General features: G+C 57.4%; 1 protein-coding gene across 3 annotated transcripts; it reads right to left on the bottom strand.

Annotated features, from left to right (window-relative positions):
• Positions 1–409: 409 nt before the first annotated feature.
• Positions 410–17,271, bottom strand: MED25 (mediator complex subunit 25). Of its 3 annotated transcripts, none has more exons than XM_082862868.1 (18): positions 17,111–17,271; positions 16,970–17,015; positions 16,620–16,744; positions 9,887–9,985; positions 9,349–9,469; positions 8,932–9,094; positions 8,672–8,802; positions 8,345–8,432; positions 8,056–8,249; positions 7,492–7,620; positions 6,993–7,078; positions 6,858–6,915; positions 6,660–6,767; positions 4,240–4,428; positions 3,839–3,910; positions 3,493–3,711; positions 3,056–3,239; positions 410–724 (listed from the first exon to the last, which is right to left on the bottom strand). In XM_082862868.1, the coding sequence occupies exons 1-18, from the start codon at positions 17,242–17,244 to the stop codon at positions 480–482; spliced, it is 2,391 nt and encodes a 796-aa protein (XP_082718994.1). In that variant the 5' UTR covers positions 17,245–17,271; the 3' UTR covers positions 410–479. The 3 variants fall into 3 exon arrangements, with proteins under 3 accessions (XP_082718994.1, XP_082718996.1, XP_082718995.1); XM_082862869.1 differs by lacking the exon at positions 410–724 and adding an exon at positions 2,497–2,603; XM_082862870.1 differs by lacking the exons at positions 16,970–17,015; positions 17,111–17,271 and adding an exon at positions 17,016–17,083.
• Positions 17,272–17,871: the final 600 nt, after the last annotated feature.

Below are 17,871 nucleotides of genomic sequence, written 5' to 3'. Positions count from 1 at the left end.
TCGTTTGATCACTACCACGGTCTGTAGCTGTGCTCAGGCATTTTGACCAGTCTCCGTGAAACTGTGCATTTCTCTCAACACACAGAAAACAGGTCACTTCCCGGTGTCGGGCCTGCCTTGGCACCATGTCACAGATTTCTTCGGTCACATCGAGATTCTCCACACCACAAATAAATAAAGCTAACTGGGTGGTAACAGTTCATGAGCAGCGATAGAAAAGGCCACTATTGATTTGACTCATTCAAGCAACGGACTTGTCAGTCTTCGGATTTCTCTTCACCTCCCCATGGGATGCAGATGCCTGCTAGACTTAAAGGATGGTCCAGACAGACATGAGTTTCTGTTCGGGAGGCGTCATTTCTGCTCCCTTATAAACTCGCTGTCGGTAGGCTGGAATGCCCAGGTGACTCTTTTCACATGATTCCGGAACCGTGCGTGGCAGCCGTGCCACTGCTCCAGTCCGCTTCCCAAAACCAGCCCTACTGACACTTGAGGCCCTTTTTCAGTTCATTGAGTATCGCGTCTCGCGTCTGCTCTGTGTACTGGTCGAAGCTCTTACTGTGCTTGGATTCATAGTGACGCCTCAGGTTGTATTCTTTCAACACAGACACGATTTTTTTGCATATTAAGCACGTAGGCATGCTCTTCACCTCCACAAAGAAATAGGCTCGCTCCCATTTCTCTCGAAACACGTGGCCCTCTCGTTCTCTCTTTCGTTTTGCCACTTTTGGTAGAGACATGGGTACAAGAAAGATTTCACTGTCTCCGAACGCTACCACAGGAACAACAACAGTGCAAGCCCCGTGCCAAAGGCAACAGCCTCCTGCCTTGTGGTAGGGGAGTCAAGAGGGAGTGGTGGGGACTGTGGCGAACCAGAGAGCACACGCCCCATGGAAAGGGGCAGCTCCAGCCCGTTGTTTGCTAGGCAGAAGGGCGGGCCCAGGGGTGCCAGATCTTCTGACTTGTCAAGAGAAGCCAAGACTGCAGATTGTGTGTGTGTGTGTGTGTGTTTGTGTGTGTGTGTGTGCGTGTGTGTGAATTATCCTGATTTTTACAACTAACTTGTTAGGAAAAAAAATGCCACATACGCTAACACAGGGAAGGCCAAACAAAACTCATCTGTAGAGTGGCCCACGGGCCACCAGTTTGCAACCTCTCTCCTGGGACGGGGCCAGGGAATCTGATGTTAACCGGCATCTCAAACAATGCGGATGCTGGTGGTCCAGCCGTGGACCACGCTCTGAGCAACACTGCTCTAGGGTCTGACAACGGACAACTAATTTTCTGCCCCCAGGCCAGAGCACCCCTGTGCTCCAGCCACGTGTCTGTATCCAGCCGTCCCCTGGACGTCTCTCTAAGGACGACCTGAGGCCCCTTGCCTCATTACATCCCAAACCTGTACATCCTCCTTACATTCCTGCTGGGTTTCCCATCAGCAGGATGGCTCCACTGTCCACCCTGTCCAAAGCCCTGGAAGGTAGGTCTCTGCCTGGGACCTGGATGGAGCCTGCCCTCTCCACATGAGACCTCATCCATTCTGGTGTCTTCAACCACCAAACACATACTGTCACTAAGGACACACATCCTGAGCTCCCAACACGGCCTTGGTCACTTGGATGTCCCTGGACCATCACACTCACTACTGGCTCCTTCTCTCAGCTCCCTGCCTCAGGGAGGCCCACTGTCTACCACATACCCAGGCCAGGCCCTGGGCACCGCCCTCAACCCCGCCCGTACACCCCCAGCTTTCTTCGCACAGCACACTAGTCTCTAGCCTCACCCCTCCTGCCCCCCGACTCGGCCCAGCCCCTCCTCTGACCTCTCCTCTCCCCAGGGAAACTGCCCCAGACCCCTACCTGCCTTCCGTCCTGCCCCATCACATCCCATAGCCCAGAGGGGGCTTTCTGAGAGCCAGCCGACCCAGGCCTGGCCCCTGCTGGTGGCCTCCTGCAGCTCTTCTGCATCCCCTGAACAAGCCTCCAGCTGCTTGGTTTGGAACCTGAGCCCCGTCCCCGCCTGGCGCTTGCCCACCTCTCTAGGCCCCCCTCCCTTATGCTCGTGTTCCAGAAGGATGGACTCGCTCCTCTGACCACCCCAAGCTTCCTCCTGCCCCCACACGTTCATTTCTGTGGTCTCCGCACCTAGACCGCCAGCGCCTGCCTTCCCAGCCTCCCTGACTCCTGCTTCTCACAGATGCTGCCAAGCCCAGCTGGCTCAGAGGCCTCAGAGCCCGGGCCCACCTGGTACCCTCTCTAGCTCCACGAGTGCACGTGGTCCTGGGGGCCCTGCCTGCTGCCTCCACATCTCCCTGGAGCCAGGCTGCACCAGACCGCCTGACTCGCCGCCAAGGCCCTGGCCTCACCAGCCCGGGGCCTCAGGGACGTCTGTTGAAGCGAGAACAAGGACAGAGGTGTCTCCCCCCGTCTCCTCCTGCCCAGTCCTGGGGGATGTCAGTGACGGGAGCCGGGGCGTGTGTTAAAAGGAACTTTATTGGGTGTCGGGGGTTCAGATGAGGTCCATGAGGATGTCGTCCTCCATGACGCTGGGCTGCAGGCCCGGCTGGGGGACCGGGCCCCGGGGACCCCCGCTGAGCAGCATCTGACCTGGGGGGCAGTGGGGAAGGGACTGCATCTCCCAGTAGTCCCTGGGGCCCTGGAGGGCCCTGGACCTGCTTCCTCCCTCCTCCTCTGGGAGCCCAAGGCACTGAGTGGTCTAGGAAGACCTGGGGGGACCCACAGAGTCGCCTTCTGACGCCATGTGACCACAGATAGTCTGTTTCCCGATAAGCCTTTGGGAGCCCATCCCCCAACATACCTCTCTGGCCCTAAGACTACATTTCCCAGCAACCCCAGGAAGACACGCAGGAGGGGAATGGTGGGGAGAGCTCCTGCCTCCTTGGTCCCCCAGGAGCCCTTAGAGCCCCAAGAGCCATGGGGGACCCGCTATTCTTCAATCCCAGAACTTTACTTCCCAGAAGTCACTGGTCTTGGGGCTCCAGTCCAGGGGCTGTTGGGATACTCAGTCCAGGACCCTAGCCTCCCCCGAACCCCCTTACCTGGCAGTGGAGCCCTGGGGGGAAGCTGTGCAGGCCAAGACTGGGCCGGCGGCGGCGGATGCAGGAGCGGGGGCCCCAGCTGGGGCTGCCCCAGGCCCTGGTGCGGTGGGGGCAGCAGTGCAGGGGCCCCTGGTGGCTGGAGGTGGTGGAGGGAGGCCTGAGGCGGGGGCACCCCAGTCTGGGGCTGGGAGAACAAGGAAAGCAGCTCAGAGGGCCCTGGTGGGGAGCCCCCACCTCCCCCAGCCCCTCGGGTAGCTTCTGGTCTTTCTTCCAAGGAATCTCATCAGAAACCCACGTAAGACACATGGGGAGGAGCCAGGCGGGCCGCCAGTCACACCCTCCAATCAAACCAACCTCCCGCCTCCAAGATGAGAGGAATCAAACTGTCAAGGCCCAGGACCCACAGCTCCCATCTGCCCCCCGCCCCCAAAGCTCACCGGTGGTGGGTTGAGGAGGAGGCTCCGCAGTTGGGGGTTGGCCCCGGGGTTCTGGGGCCGAAGGATGGGTCCGGGAGGGGGCGGGCCGGGGGCCGCTCCGGGAGGGCCTTGTGGGGCGCCCGGGGGCGCCTGGGCAGCACCCTGGGGCTGCGGCTGCCCCGTGGCCGTAGAGGCCCCCACGGTACCCTGTGGCTGGGGCTGCGGCGGGCGGAGCTGGAGCTGACGGGAAGAGACGGGGGTGAGGGCAGAGCCCCCAGACACCTTGACCTCTGTGGTGGGGTCAGAATCACAGCCTCCTCTGGGGCTGCCCCCGCCCGGGCCCTGACCCCACTGGCCCTGTCCTCACCAGGTTCTGCGAGGGCCTTGCCTGGTCCTCCAGAATGGGGCCCAGCCCCGGGGGTGCTTGCTGTGCCCCCATCTGTGTGAGGAGAGAGGGAGCAGATCAGTGGCTGGCGGGGCGTCCCCATGTCGGGGAGGGTCTGCGCCCTGAGAGGGAACCTGTCAGGAGCTGGGGACCTTTTCTGCAGCAGGTGGGCAGGTCTGGGAGGTAAACCTTACGTTCCCAGGTCCCCAAGAGGGGGCTGTGTCTTGGAGATCCGACAAGAACACTAAAAAAGGAGAGCAATGGTGCATGGCAACATGGGGACGGGGCTGAACTTGGCAGGAGTAAGTGCCCAGCGCTGGAGTCCCAGGAGGGCCCTGCGGGGTCTGGCCATGAGCTCTGGGGCCGGGAGCCGCGGCGCTCACCCCGCGCTGCTGCTCCAGCTTCTGCTGCTGGACCTGCTTGTGGTTGGTGATGACCTGCCGGATGCCGTTGACGAAGCCGCTCTGGTCGTAGGGGATGAGGCCCATGAAGATCTTCTTCTTGGACGAGTACAGGAGCATGAGCACGCGCACCTCGCAGGGGGCCGTGTGCGGGAAGTGCACGCAGCCCGCCTGTGGGAGAGGATCGCAACTGGTCACACCCTGGAGGAGGCCTCCCACCCCTCCGGGTTTCAGATGGTTCTAGAGGCCCCACAGGCCGGGAGTGGCAAGCTTCCTGCTCTGAAAGGTGGAGGAGACTCAAGGCTTGGCTTGAGGCTGCTCCAGAGAGCTGGGTGCCCAAAGGAACAGGGCGAGGCTGGGCACCTGTTCACTTGAGCACTTGCTGACCACCGGGCAGGAGAGCAGAGAGGAAGTCCCCCCAACTTGGCCACACTGCGGGAGGCTGGGAGGGCTCACAGCTGAGAGGGAGGGGCTTCAACAGAGAGCTGACACTGGAATCATGTGATCAAAGGTGGTGGCGGATACGTGACTGACTGGGAATCCAAGAGGCCCTTGGGGGTGCCACACCCTCCCAGGCTCAGTACCCGCAGTGAGAACCGCGGGTAGCAGCGCTAACACCACAGGGGATGTGACTCCGGGATGTGCCGACACACGTCAGGCAGCCTGCCCATGGCTGGACGCACGGAAGTACCCGGGAAACATTAGCGAATGTCAGGTAAGGCCGTAATACGCAGGGTATTCAGGAGGTGGGCTCTTGGGGGAGGAGGGGCTGATAAGACTGAGGTCCCCCCTGTAGAACCTTGGCCAAGTAAGCTTTGCTTTCTCACGTGAGGCAGACCCTGCTAGTTGTCTACCATCTGCCCTTCTCCCCTGGGTAGAGAACCCCGATTCCGTTTGGGTAGCAACATGTCTGGGTCCCAGTGCACTCATGGGTGCCTGTTCCCCGATGCTCTCCTATGCAGCCAGGGGTGGCCCAGTGGCCTGGGTCTGGCCCAGGACGTGAAGGGAAGCCTGCCCACGAGTGTGGGAAAGTGCTTTCCTAAAGAAAGGGAAATACACGGCTGATGCCACGCCTCCTTCTTGCCTTCCTACATCAAGTCAAACAAGAGTTCTCGAGCTTCGAAAGCCATCTTACAACCACTAGAGAGAAGCCAAGAGAACCCCAGAGATCCTGGCCCTGACGTCATGGGGCTACATAAGTAACCCCGAGAGCTGCTCACCTCTGGATGTCCTGTTACATGTCACAGATGAATGTCTGCTTGTACAGTGCTCGCTTTGGGGACATCCCTCTCAGAACCCAGCTGCCATGCTTTGAAGAAGCCCAAGCCAAATGGGGAGGCCACATGTGGGCACCCGGATGGCCAGGCCCAGCTGAACCCCACTGACCGCACCATGTGAGTGGGCCATCTTGCACCTCCAGCCCAGGTGAGCTTTCAGATGACCACAGTCTCAGCCGCCACCTGACAGTAACCCCCACAAGAGTCCCCAAGCAAGACTAGCACAGCTGAGCCCAGCTGAGCCCAGCTGACACACACGGGACTAGGAGAAAGCGTGAACTGTTGTAAGCCTCCACCCCAATCATCTATCTGCTCTAAAAACTCTGCTGGTTGGGTGTATTGCTATCTGCAGTTGCAGGTATTCCCAACTCTCAGGATCACCTTCTTTGTAGAATTTTCCTGAGGATTCCATGAGGTAATCCGCCTAAAGTCCCCTCTCCTAGAAAAGTGCCAGGTCCACAGGATGTACTCATTAACTGGTTCTGCTCTATTTAGAGAGCCTCCCTCAGTGTTATGAGTTGAACTGTATCCTCCGAAAACACATGCTGAAGTGCCAAACCCCAGCACCCGTCAACGTGACCTTATTTGGAAATAGGGTGTTTGCAGATGTAACAAGTTAGGATGAGATCATTAAAGAAGACCCCAGTCCAAATGACTGGTGTCCTCATAAGACGACAGAGACACACACACAGGGAAGAAACACACAGAGGGAAGGCAGCCATGTGACAACGGAAACAAAGACTGGAGTTTTGCTGCCTAAAGCCAACCCCGCCAGGGGCTACCAGCTGTAGGAGGCAAGGAAGGGTCTTCTCCTAGAGGCTTCAGAGAGCACGGCCCTGCTGACACCCTGATTTCATTCAGACTCCTCTTTTCCGGAAGTGCGAGAGAATACATTTCTGTCGTTCTTGGCCCCAGGAAGCCAACCCAGCAAAGCCCCGTCAGAGCCAAGGGTGTTAACACGGAACGGACCTCAACCTGGTGCTTGTTGTAATTATATAAAAAAAAAAAAAGCTAAGGCTGAGGAACCCGAGGTCACAAAGGCAGCTCCACCATCAAAAGTGGCTCCCTTGGGCCCACGAGGATGGGGAGTGGCCACCTGCCCCCCCACCCGCCCACCCCACTCACAAAGCCGTTGCCCATGATGCGGTAGAGGCCTTTGAGGGAGTCCAGGTCCTTGTTGGTGAAGTGGAACTGGACCATCCTTGAGTTCCGGAACAGAGGGCCCAGGGTGGTCTGTGGGAGACACTGACATGAGCCAGCGGGCGGAGCAGGGACCTGAGGACAGAGGCGGGAGGGGTGGGCGGCTGTCCCCTCCCCACTCACCAGCAGCTGCTGCGGGATGAGCTGCATGATCAGCTTCTGGGGCCACTGCTCTGCTTTCCTGGGGCAACAACGGGAGGGGCGTCAGGAAATGCACACCCCAGCTCCCCGCCCGCCCCACCCCCAGCAGGCACCTACAGGTTCTCGCCGTGATTCACGTAGACCTGACAGGGCAGTGACCGAGTCAGCTTGGTGTTGGCGTCCACGGAAGCAGGTTTGGGCTTCTGAGGGGAAGAAGGGCATGTCACAGTGAGAAAGGCCCTGAGCCTCCATCCCCTTGGCCTCCCTGCCCTACTCTGGGAGCCCCGAAACTCAGGACCCCCACCCCAGTTTAAGTCCCACGAGCCCTGGGCCCCTCCGCCAGACCATCAATCCCACAATCCTCTAGCTTTCGAATTCCACAAACGCTGGGGCTCCTCCTCTTGCCCCCAAATCCCACAGCCCTCTGTCCCCTAGATGCCACCATCCCCCGGATCTTCCCTGGACCGAGAATCCAAGACCTCTCTTAATCCTGAATTCCGGGCTATAAATCCCACGTGTCCTTGGAACCATCCTCAGGACCACAAGTCCCACGACCCCATGGGGGCCCCGGCCTAACCCTGCACCCCACCAGGCCTGGCCCTATGGATCCACTCACCTCCTGCCACTCGAGGACCCCGCTCCAGGCCAGAAGTTTGTTGGAGACTGACTGCTGCCCGCCGAGGGCCGGGGCCCCGAGCTGGGCCGGAGAAGGGCCACTCACCCCTCCTGGGGCCACGGTGCCCGCCTGACAGAGGGGAGGAAGGAGGGCCATGGGGCAGGGTCAGACCATCTTCTGGGGGGAAGTGTCCTGAGAGAGGGACAAACCAACAAGCAGAACGGGACGGAGGTCCCTTCCTCTGCACCCACAGGCCCAGAACACCACTGGGCCATGCCTGGGACCATAAATGCTCTGACCCTGTAGGATTCAAAGACTCTCAAGGCCCTGATGTCTTGCACTCCCAGGAGCCCTCGGGCTCCTGAGAACAGTCTTCACCCACCCGGAACCACAAACCCCATGATTCTGCCCCCGGACCCTGCAGTCTCAGTGTTGCCTACAGCACAAGCTCCACGAGCCCCTGAGGACGCCGAACAACAAGACCCACGTGCCCTTGGGCCCTCCTCAGAAAGGCCAACTGCTCCTCCCCTGCACTGTGCTGGCAGCCAGAAGGCAGGTACCTACCATGGACGGTGCCCCTGGCTGTGCAGGGGGGGCCAGGCCAGGGCCAGGGGCCACAGTGGAGACCAGGCTGGGCTGGGAAGCAGGAGGTGGCTTGGGGGCGCCGGGGGGCCCTGGGGGCAGCGGGGGGGCCTGGGCCTGGCTGTAGGGGGGACCGGCTCCCGCAGCGGCTTGCTGAAGGGGGCTGATGGGCGGGACTGCGGGAGACACCAAGGGAAGCGGTGGGGGCAGGTGTGTGGCGAGCGGCCCGGCTGCCCCCACCCGCCCTGCCACATCCCCGCCCAGGACTCACAGCGAGGGCCCAGCCCAGCCTTCTGGTTCTTGGCGGCCTCCACTGCGTTCTGGGCAGCGACCTGGGCTGCACTCAGGTTCCCAGGGACCTGGCAGTAGAGGGGAGGGGCTGGTGAGGACCACCCTCCCCAGCCCCAATATCGCAGGAGCTCGTGACTCCCATCACCCCACAGGGACATGATTCCCCACCCTAAAAGTTCTACTCTCCAGGTGTCTCAAGGGAGACACCCATCACCCCCAAGGCCCAACATCCAGCTAGGTCTCTCCCAAGGGGCCAGGGCTCCCTCAAGGCCCCAGGAGCGTGTCCCTTCCCCGGTGATGTTCGCACCTGGTACTGCTGGGGGACAGGGGGCAGAGGCTGCTGGGGGGCTGCTGAGAGCGTGGCCCCCGAGGGTGGTGCTGGAGGCAGGGGCACAGGCTGCTTCGGCTGCAGGGGGCCGGGGGCCGAGCCACCTCCGACTGAGAGCCAAGGATGGATATCGAGCCCCACGAGAAGGGGATTGAGAGACGGGAAGAAAATCCAAGTCAGAAGAAGCCAGGGAGGACGCCCCTCCCACCCCCGTCCCCCCAGCAGCACCCGGGCCTCACCTGGCAGCACAAGCCCCCGCACGAGCACCATGTGCCGCGGGTCCTGGCTCACGTCTGCTGGCGGCTGCAGCGGCTCCAGCATGGCCGGGGGAGCTGCCTTCTCGAACAGAAGCCGCAAGGCAGGCAGCTTCCGGGGAGACACGATGGAGAAGTAGATTCCTCGCTACAGGAGAGGGGACAAGCAGTCAGGACAAAGCCACCAGGCCAAGCCCTAGCTGTCACACCTGCTGGGCCCTAAAACCAAATCCCTTCGGGCTTTGGGACAGGAGACCCCAAGACCTGTATTAGCTGCCCCAGAGAATTCTGGGTTATAGTTCTTCCCACAGGAGCCAGCTGAGCTGGCCACGGGGTCTGTGGCGATCCTGTGGCCCAAGGCAGCAGGCCCCAGCCTCCTCCCTCAGACCCAGGAGCCCTCACCTCCCCTATCTTCTGCACGAGGGTCTCCGTCGTGCACCCAGAGTACGTGGTGCTCTCGACAGCAGGCAGCAGGTACGGGGGCGAGTTACAGATAAGGAGGCAGACTCGGTGTGTCTGGCCGCTGCCGAGGACAAGGAAAGATGTGGAGCGCGTGGCAACAGGGGCCCTGAGAAAAGACCCAGAGCCGGCACCAGCAGAGGTGCAAGTCCTCCGGCCCACAGGAAGTCAGGAGTCAGGCCCCTATTTCACAGCTGAGAGCACTGAGGCCCGGAAGAGGTCCTGACTCACTCTAAGATGCCTGGCAAGCAGGGCAGGCAGGAAGCAGACCCAGAGCTGGCTCCCCTTTGATGAGGACACCGAGACTGGGCACAGGCCAGTTGTCCTCATCAGAACATCGTCTGGACACCACCTGCTTCCCAGCCCCGTGTCCAGCATGCAGAGCCCACCCACCTCCCCACAGTGAGGCCGGGGGTGGAGCCCCACGACAGGCAAAGCAGGCTACGTGCCCGGCGGACAGAGACCGGCGTGGGCCACTCACATCTGCTCCCGCATCTTCCTGAAGTCATCGAACAGCTGCAGGGCTGTGCTGAGGCCTTCCGCGATGAGGCTGCAGCTCTCGCCACCCCCGCCCATGAACCTGCAGGGGGCCAGGCGGTCAGCCCCTGGGGGGCCCTGCGGCTCCAGCCCCCAGCCCCTGGGCCACCCTGGAAGGGCCCGAACCTGTGCCATCCCTCCTCATAGACTGTGCACCTTGGGACGGGGACACTGCCGAGTTTCCTGCTCTATCCCCAGTGCCGGCACGAGGACAGGGGACATTTGTCATCTCCTGCAAGGCAGTCCCTCTGGCAAGAGGCCCCATCAGAGGATGGAACAGAGAAAGGGCCCAGGACTCTAAGCCCAGGATCCTGTGCTGTGTCCCAGTCCCTGTGCACCTTGCTCTCTCTGGGCCATCTGCCCTGGCCTCACCCCAGCTTCCCAGCCTGGTGCAGGGGCCTCCTCTGTCTTCCCACAGTGTTATGGGTTGAATTGGGTCCCCCAAAACGGGTATGCTTAAGTCCTAGCCATCCACCACACCTTAGGATGTGACCTGATTTGGAAACAGAGTCTTTACAGAGGTAAACAGGCTACAATGAGGTCCTTAGGGTGGCCTTAATCCAATATGACCGGTGTCCTTATAAGAAGGGGGACTCGGGACACAGAGACAGACACACTCAGAGGAAAGGCAATGTGGATGTGACGAGACACAGAGAGAACGCCACGTGGAGATCAGAATGTCACTGCCATAGAGCAAGGAACGTCTGGGGCTACCAGAAGCTGGAAGAGGCAAGGAAGGAACCCTCCCCTAAAGTTCCAGAGGGAGCACGGCCCTGCCCACCCCCATCTCAGACTCCTGGACCCAGAACTGCGAGACAATAACTTTCTGTTGCTGTAAGCCACCTTGTTTCTAGTACTGTTACAGCAGCCCCAGAAAACGACTACACACAGATCTGGGCTTCTCCCACAGCTGATCTACAGAGGGGTCCCCAGTGTCTGTCCCCGTGTGGCCTGTGGCAGGCCTCTCCTAGACTGCAGCTGTTGTCACCATGATTCTTCGGGTCACGTGGTCACAAGGCTGAACCTTTGCTGCAGGGGACATCTGTGCAGACTGGGCCCCGCTCTGGGAACCCTAAGGGCCCTGTTGCTCTGAACCGTGGCCCCTGTGTCTGTGTCGGCACCTGTCTCCCCGACAAGGCAGGGACGGGGGTCTCTGACCTCCCTTGTTGCCAGCCTCACCGACCCCACCCCACCAAGCCTGGCACAAGGGAGGCCTTGGGAACTGTGTGTTACATAAACAAATGGCTTCAAATCCAACCCTGGCCATCAAGGCCAGAATAGAGCCAAGCCCTCAGCTGGGCATCTGGGGCCCTGTCCACCTTCCACTCCATCCTCTCTGGGTGCAAGTCCTCCAGAGCTTCTTGGGTGTCCCTGGACTCCGTGACCAGCCACGCGCCCAGGCCTCTGCCTGTGCTGTCCACCCCAAGACCATGTACCACTGCCCCTTCTGGCACAGGTAGAAACCCTGCTTGCCTAACCAGACACCCAGCCCAGTGTCATCCTCCTCCAGGAAGCCTTCCTCACCTGCCACCTGATCTCAGGGCCCACCCTCAATCACATCACGTGTCCCCCAATACTGCGAATGTCAAGCCTCCTTCCACAGCCCACCTCCCCTCCAGACGGTGCAGCCCTCAGTGAGGGAGACCCAGTGGTCTGAGAGTCCCGGGAAATGCCTGCTGAGAAAGTGAGCCACCGAAGCACGACCCCTCTGTGCCCCACCTGAATGCTTTCCCGGTGTAGACTCCTGCCCTCTGCGCCCACTCTCAGGGTGCTCAGGCCACACCACTGTTCCTCCCCACGACCCACTCCCCAGCCCTCCTCTTCCTCACCACCGAGACTCCAGTTTGCACAGGAATTTGAATGGCACAGAGCTGGGGGAGACCCCAATAAATGAACCAACTCTGGATCCACCCTACTGCCAGCTTCCTGTGCTGGAAGAAATCAAGCCATCTTCATGGCTGGGGCTAAGGAGACAGGGGTAAGGGGGCAGGGGGAGAGACAGGAAGCAACTGCTTCAGGCATTCGGGGTCTCCTTTTAGGGTGATGAAAATGTTCCAGAACTAAATAGAGAAGGTGGCTACACAACATTTTGAATGTACTAAACGTCACTGAATTGTTCACTTTAAAATAACTGCGTGTTGGACTTCCCTGGTGGCGCAGTGGTTAAGCATCCGCCTGCCAATGCAGGGGACATGGGTTTGAGCCCTGGTCCAGGAAGATCCCACAGGCCGCGAAGCAACTAAGCCTGTGCACCACAAATACTGAGCCTGCGCTCTAGAGCCCGCGATCCCCAACTACTGAAGCCCGCGTGCCTAGAGCCCGTGCTCCACAACAAGAGACGCCACTGCAGTGAGAATCCCGCACACCGCAACAGAGAGTAGCCCCCGCTCGCTGCAACTAAAGAAAGCTGGCACGCAGCAATGAAGACCCAACGCAGCAAAAAATAAATCAATATTTAAAAATAAATAAAATAAAATGACTGTGTGTTATGTGAATTTCACCCCAATTTCTAAAAAAAATAATTGACGAGGGAAAGTGCAATTGGCCACTTTGAGATCCCAGAGCTGGCTTTTTTCTTGTTGAGCAGTGAGCATAAGCCATCCTTTACCAACTCAGAGAGAGACATGCAACAAATATTTTGTCCAAGAAATGAGAAAACCTTAAAAATGGGCAGTGGGAGAGGGAATTCCCTGGCGGTCCAGTGGTTAGGACCCCACGCTCTCACTGCCGAGGGCCCAGGTTCCATCGCTGGTCGGGGAACTAAGATCCCACAAGCTGGGTGGCACGGTCAAAAAAAAAAAAAAAAAAAAAAAGGGGAATGGGAGAAAGCATGACCAGTTGCAAAACATGTTTTAAATATCATAAAGTTTCAAATAAACCCCTCAAGTAATAAACATAAAGTAAAAATAAAATGATTCCTCATCCTCATGCCTCTGCCCCCAATTGTTCCGCCCGATGTCACACCACTGAGTCCTCACCACCCACTTTCATGGGCTAACAGGCCCCGGGAGCCCCCCAGAGGGACTGAAGGAACATGAACAGCAGCCAGCTCTGACCAGGGACTTCCTATTGCCAGACTCCTGCCCAGCCCATCACCCCAGGGGAACACTGGCTCCAAGAGGGCGAGAACTTTGCCTGCCTCATACCCCCGACTCCTCGGTGCCTGGAACAATTTGCCCCACAAACATCTGTTGAATGAATGAAGGCACAGATGAATGAATGAATGCCCAAATGCACTGTCACAACGCTATGGGGAAGACACTTGGGCTATTTTCCTTCTACCCTATCCTTTTTTTTTAATCTTTTTTTATTATTATTATTTATTGGCTGCAATCCGTCTTCATTGCTGCGTGCAGGCTTTCTCTAGTTGCGGCAAGTGGGGGCTACTGTTTGTTGCGGTGCGCGGGCTTCTCATTGCAGTGGCTTCTCTTGTGGCGCACAGGCTCTAGGCACACAGGCTTCAGTAGTTGTGGCGCACAGGCTTAGCTGCTCCGTGCCATGTGGGATCTTCCCGGACCAGGGCTTGAACCCATGTCCCCTGCAAGCCACCAAGGAAGTCCCTACCCTAGCTTTTCTGATGCTGGGTCACTAGCTGTAGGGGGGAGGGGGAACCGCCCCTCTTGTCAGACAGGAAAATGTAACATCAGAAATGAACCTCTCCAAAGCAAGGACATTTCAAAAATCACACTGCTGGGCTTCCCTGGTGGCGCAGTGGTTGAGAGTCCGCCTGCCGATGCAGGGGACACGGGTTCATGTCCCTGTCCAGGAAGATCCCACATGCAGCGGAGCGGCTGGGCTCGTGAGCCATGGCCACTGAGCCTGCGCGTCTGGAGCCTGTGCTCCGCAACGGGAGAGGCCCCAACAGTGAGAGGCCCGCGTCCCGCAAAAAAGAAAAAAGAAAAAAAAAAATCACACTGCCTGCTTTGTTCCATAAGTGATGGATGTTCCAGGAAAAGATAAGATTTCTCCAAGCGTGAACAAAACTTGCTGACTTTCTTCGTGATCTCTGTTACAGAATGGCCCTGAATGCCACAGAAACTGAATTTAGATAGTTACATAGGACTTGATAAAACAGTGACGACTGTGAATATTAAATAATGGCTTAAAATGTTTATCAGCTGATTGGGAGGATTCCGGTGAGCATACAGCACACAAAGCTTTTTTATTTGGTTATAGGTACAGTGTATTCTAGGTCGGTTAAAGGGGAGGGTGAATATGGGATGAAAGTATTCAGAAAGCATTTCCCTCTTATCTTCCCAGTACCCTTGACATTTTTAAATAAGGGGGTTTAACTGCTTTTCCTGACACCCACCAGAAGGTTTGGTTTCCTGGTAATTATCTTCCCCACAGCTTTCACTCGTTCATTTATTCAGCAAAGGTCTCCTAAGGCCTCTTGGGTCCCAGGCCCCAGCTGGAAGCAAACAGCAGGAGAAACACCCAAGTCCTGGACATTCACAGTCCAGAGGTGTGAAGCTGTGACAGGGAAACACCTGGGAGCAATGCGGTCAGAGGAGAGAGCAACTGGCTGCTTGCCAGAATCAGGGAAAGGACATTTGAGTCAGGTCTTGATGTTTATATAGGAGTTTACCAGGGGGGGAAACCAGATTATGAAGTGCATTCTGGGCATTCATTCATTTACTCACTTGTTCAACAAAGTTTTCCTTAGGCCTCCTTTGTGCCAGGCCCTGTGCTGGGTGCTAGAGACTTGAGGAACATCAGACTTGGACTTGGGCCTCAAGGAGCCCCCCATTCAACATTATTCAACTCTTACCACAATCTAGTCCAAAGGTTCTTAAATGGGGTGGATTCTGCCCCCAAGGAGATACCTGACAACGTCTGGAGACACCTTTGTTTGTCAGACTGGGGGAGGGAAGTAGCCACTGGCATCTGGGGGGTAGGGGCCGGAGATGCTACTGAACACCTTACAATGCATAGTACGGCCCCCCAATAACGAAGAGTCATTTGGCCCAAAGGGTCAACAGTGCTGACGCTGAGAAACCCTGCTCTACCCTGACCATGAATTCTAAAGACCATGAGGGGGAAACTTAAGAGTCAACTTTGCAGTGAACATGCAGCACCCAGTCCAGCGCATACAACCTGGAACAAAGCAGGTGTTCAACAAACATTTGCTGCAGGGACATACAAAGGTAACAGCGAACTGGTGTTATTTAATGAACTCTGACCAGACCCTGAGCTGAACACAGTATGAAAATCAGGTCCTGTGATCCTCCCAAGAGTGCTGAGACATGGACTACCATCATCCATCTGCAATCCAAGAAACCAAAACACGAAACAACAGCAAAAGCTTAGGTAGCACTTAATACGTGTCAGGCACTGTTTTTTGTTTTTTGGTGTTTTTTTTTTTGCGGTACGCAAGCATGTGGGATCTTCCCGGACTGGGGCACGAACCCGTGTCCCTGCATCGGCAGGCGGACTCTCAATCACTGCGCCACCAGGGAAGCCCTCAGGCACTGTTTTAAAGAGGCATCAACTCATTTAATTCACAAAGTATCCCTACAAAGTCACGGTAACCATGTCTCCAATGATCCTCGTCTCCTAGTATTCACGCCCCCTCAAACACTGGACAGGACTGACTTGTGTACTAAACAGAATGTGATAGAAGTGATGGTGTGTGACTTCCAAGGTTTGATCGTAAAAAGCTCTGTGGTTTCCTCTTTGCTCTTTCTGTTGGATTGCTCAGGCAGAGGAAAGCCAGCTGTTGGAGGACACTCAAGCAGCCCCACGGCTAACATCTGGCAAGGAATCGAGGCCTCTAGCCAATAGCCATAGGGTGAGCCACCCTGTAAATGGATCCTCCGGTCGCAATCAAACTGTTGGATGACTGCAGCCCAAAGTCATGGTAACTGCAATCCCACAAGAGACCCTGAGCTAGAGCAACCCATCGAAGCCACCCCTGAACTCCTTACTTACAGAAACCACATGAGATAATAAATGTCTGTTGTCTTAGGCCAGTTAAGTTGTTTTTTTTTTTTTGGCCACACCTCCAGGCATGTGGGATCTTAGTTCCCAACCAGATATCAACCTGTGCCCCCTGCAGGGGCAGTGTGGAGTCCCAACCACTGGGCCGCCAGGGAAGTCCCAAGCTGCTAAGTTTTAATCTGTTACCCTACAGTGAATAAGTAACACGATACCTATAAGTACTACTAACCTTCCCGTTTTAGAGACAAATTATATTAGACACAGGGGACAGAGAGTTCTGTTGTGGAGCCACGCTGTGGCCCCAGTCTGTCTGCACCTGCAAGAGCCTGCAATGTGAACTATCACAATTCACTCCAAAGCACAGAGGCCTAGCTTATCTTGGCCTAGCCCCACCCCTCTTGCACTCAGGCTTCAATGCCTCCACCTGAAAATGGAGAACTAGAGTAGAAATGAGAAGCAACAGGCAGAAAAGGGAGGAATCACACGTGGGTGCTGGAGTTCCACAGGCCTCCTTGACTGGGAAGTTCTTTCTACTTCCGAGCCAGACAGCAACATCAGCTAAGCACACAGAACCGACCACAGAAATGACTTAGGGATAAAACCACAATCCCCATCACAGTCCTTTTCAGCCAAATAATCTGAGGGGATGGATCCTGCAGCTCAAATCCAAGCCACCATTCCTCCGCGGTCCGTCACAGGGTCCCCCAACCCTTCCCAAAGCCCAGAAAAGAGCTCACTTAATGCCATCGAGCCAGGTGACAAACTCATAGGCGCTGCTGGTGGGAGCGTGACATTGTACGTAGGACTCTGGGGCGCAGTCCACCGTGTTGAACACCACGAGGCTGTACTGGGTTCCCCCATACTGGAAGGGGAGGACAGAGAAATTTTTTATCTGGGACCCCAGCTCCCTTTTCCCTCAGGGGAGCTGGGGCTCCCAGCTCCCCGTCCCTTAGACCCAGGAGTCCAGACCCCAGCCCCTCCCACCTCAGACCCAGGAGTCCAGGTCCCCGCCCCCTCCTCTCTCAGACTCAGGAGTCCGGATTCCCAGCTTCCCTCTTCCCTCAAACTCAGGAGTCCCAAGACTCACGTCTCCCCCGAAGTCCGTCTCGGCAGGAGGACCACCATTAAAATACCTGTGAAAGTCGGAGGTGAAAGGTCGGGGTGAGGCAAGAGACTGTGGAAAACTAAAGTCGGAGGGCGGGGTTGGAGTCGCGGAAACGGCACTCACTCGATGGCCGGGAGCAGGTAGTGCTTGCGGAGCCCCTCGAAGTAGGGCCCCAGGTTGGCCGTGCCCTCAATTACAAACACCACGTCAGCTACGAGGCCCCCGGCGCGGGCCGGGCCCTCCGACCCGGGGACCATGCCCTGCGCCGCAACCGTCACCGCCGCCGTAGCCACTGCGGGATGAGCGGAAATGCGCTTGCGCTGCGCGCGCAGCCGCGCCGGACGGCCTTGCGTCGCTGTTGACGCTCTAGCGGCCATGTTTGTGCGGGGCACCCAGGGCTGGTGGGTTTATCTCCATCCTCCTTCGCACCCAGTGTGTGCAAGACTCAAAAAGGACCTAGCGAACCCCTTCGGGGGCCTGATGTGGAAGACTGAATTATTGGTAGAACTGTCGAGAGCGAAATATATTGAAAGCGGTGCGTCAGCCGCCATTTTTGAGCGGGGCGACGATTCCGACACTAGTTTCAATGGGAGGGTCTGGAGACCTGGTTGCTATGCAACGCGTACGCTGCCCTTGTTTTCTAAAAGAGAGATTAGGTTTCTAGTTAAGTTCTTTCTGGCTTGGGGGGATGGGGGGGGTCGTGTGAAGGGTCCAATCACAGCATCCGAAACGGCGTTACTAGGCAACGCTTTAAGGTTGCAATCAACTCTGAAGGCAGTGCAGCTGTTTTTCCCACCCTGAAAAGAAGCCGAACTCCAACCCAAGTGGAGGTTGCTAAGCAACACCTGCTAGTTGTTTTCCGGGAGAAGAGCCAGAAACTGGCC

Source organism: Leucopleurus acutus (assembly GCF_964270905.1).
Source record: "Leucopleurus acutus genome assembly, chromosome: 20".
In the NCBI taxonomy this organism is placed as follows: Eukaryota; Metazoa; Chordata; class Mammalia; order Artiodactyla; family Delphinidae; genus Leucopleurus; species Leucopleurus acutus.
The sequence above is the reverse complement of the archived record's forward strand: the minus strand, read 5'-3'. Positions and strand labels throughout refer to the sequence as shown.

Bases quoted from the DNA above. Each gene is read 5' to 3' on its own strand.
- MED25 (XM_082862868.1), bottom strand. From the start codon at position 17,244: ATGGTCCCCGGGTCGGAGGGCCCGGCCCGCGCCGGGGGCCTCGTAGCT. The intron at 4,429-6,659 runs GTGAGTGGGGTG...CCTCTCCCACAG, and splicing joins GCATCATGGGCAACGGCTTT to GCGGGCTGCGTGCACTTCCC. The intron at 3,911-4,239 runs GTGAGCGCCGCG...CTCCTCACACAG, and splicing joins AGCTGGAGCAGCAGCGCGGG to ATGGGGGCACAGCAAGCACC.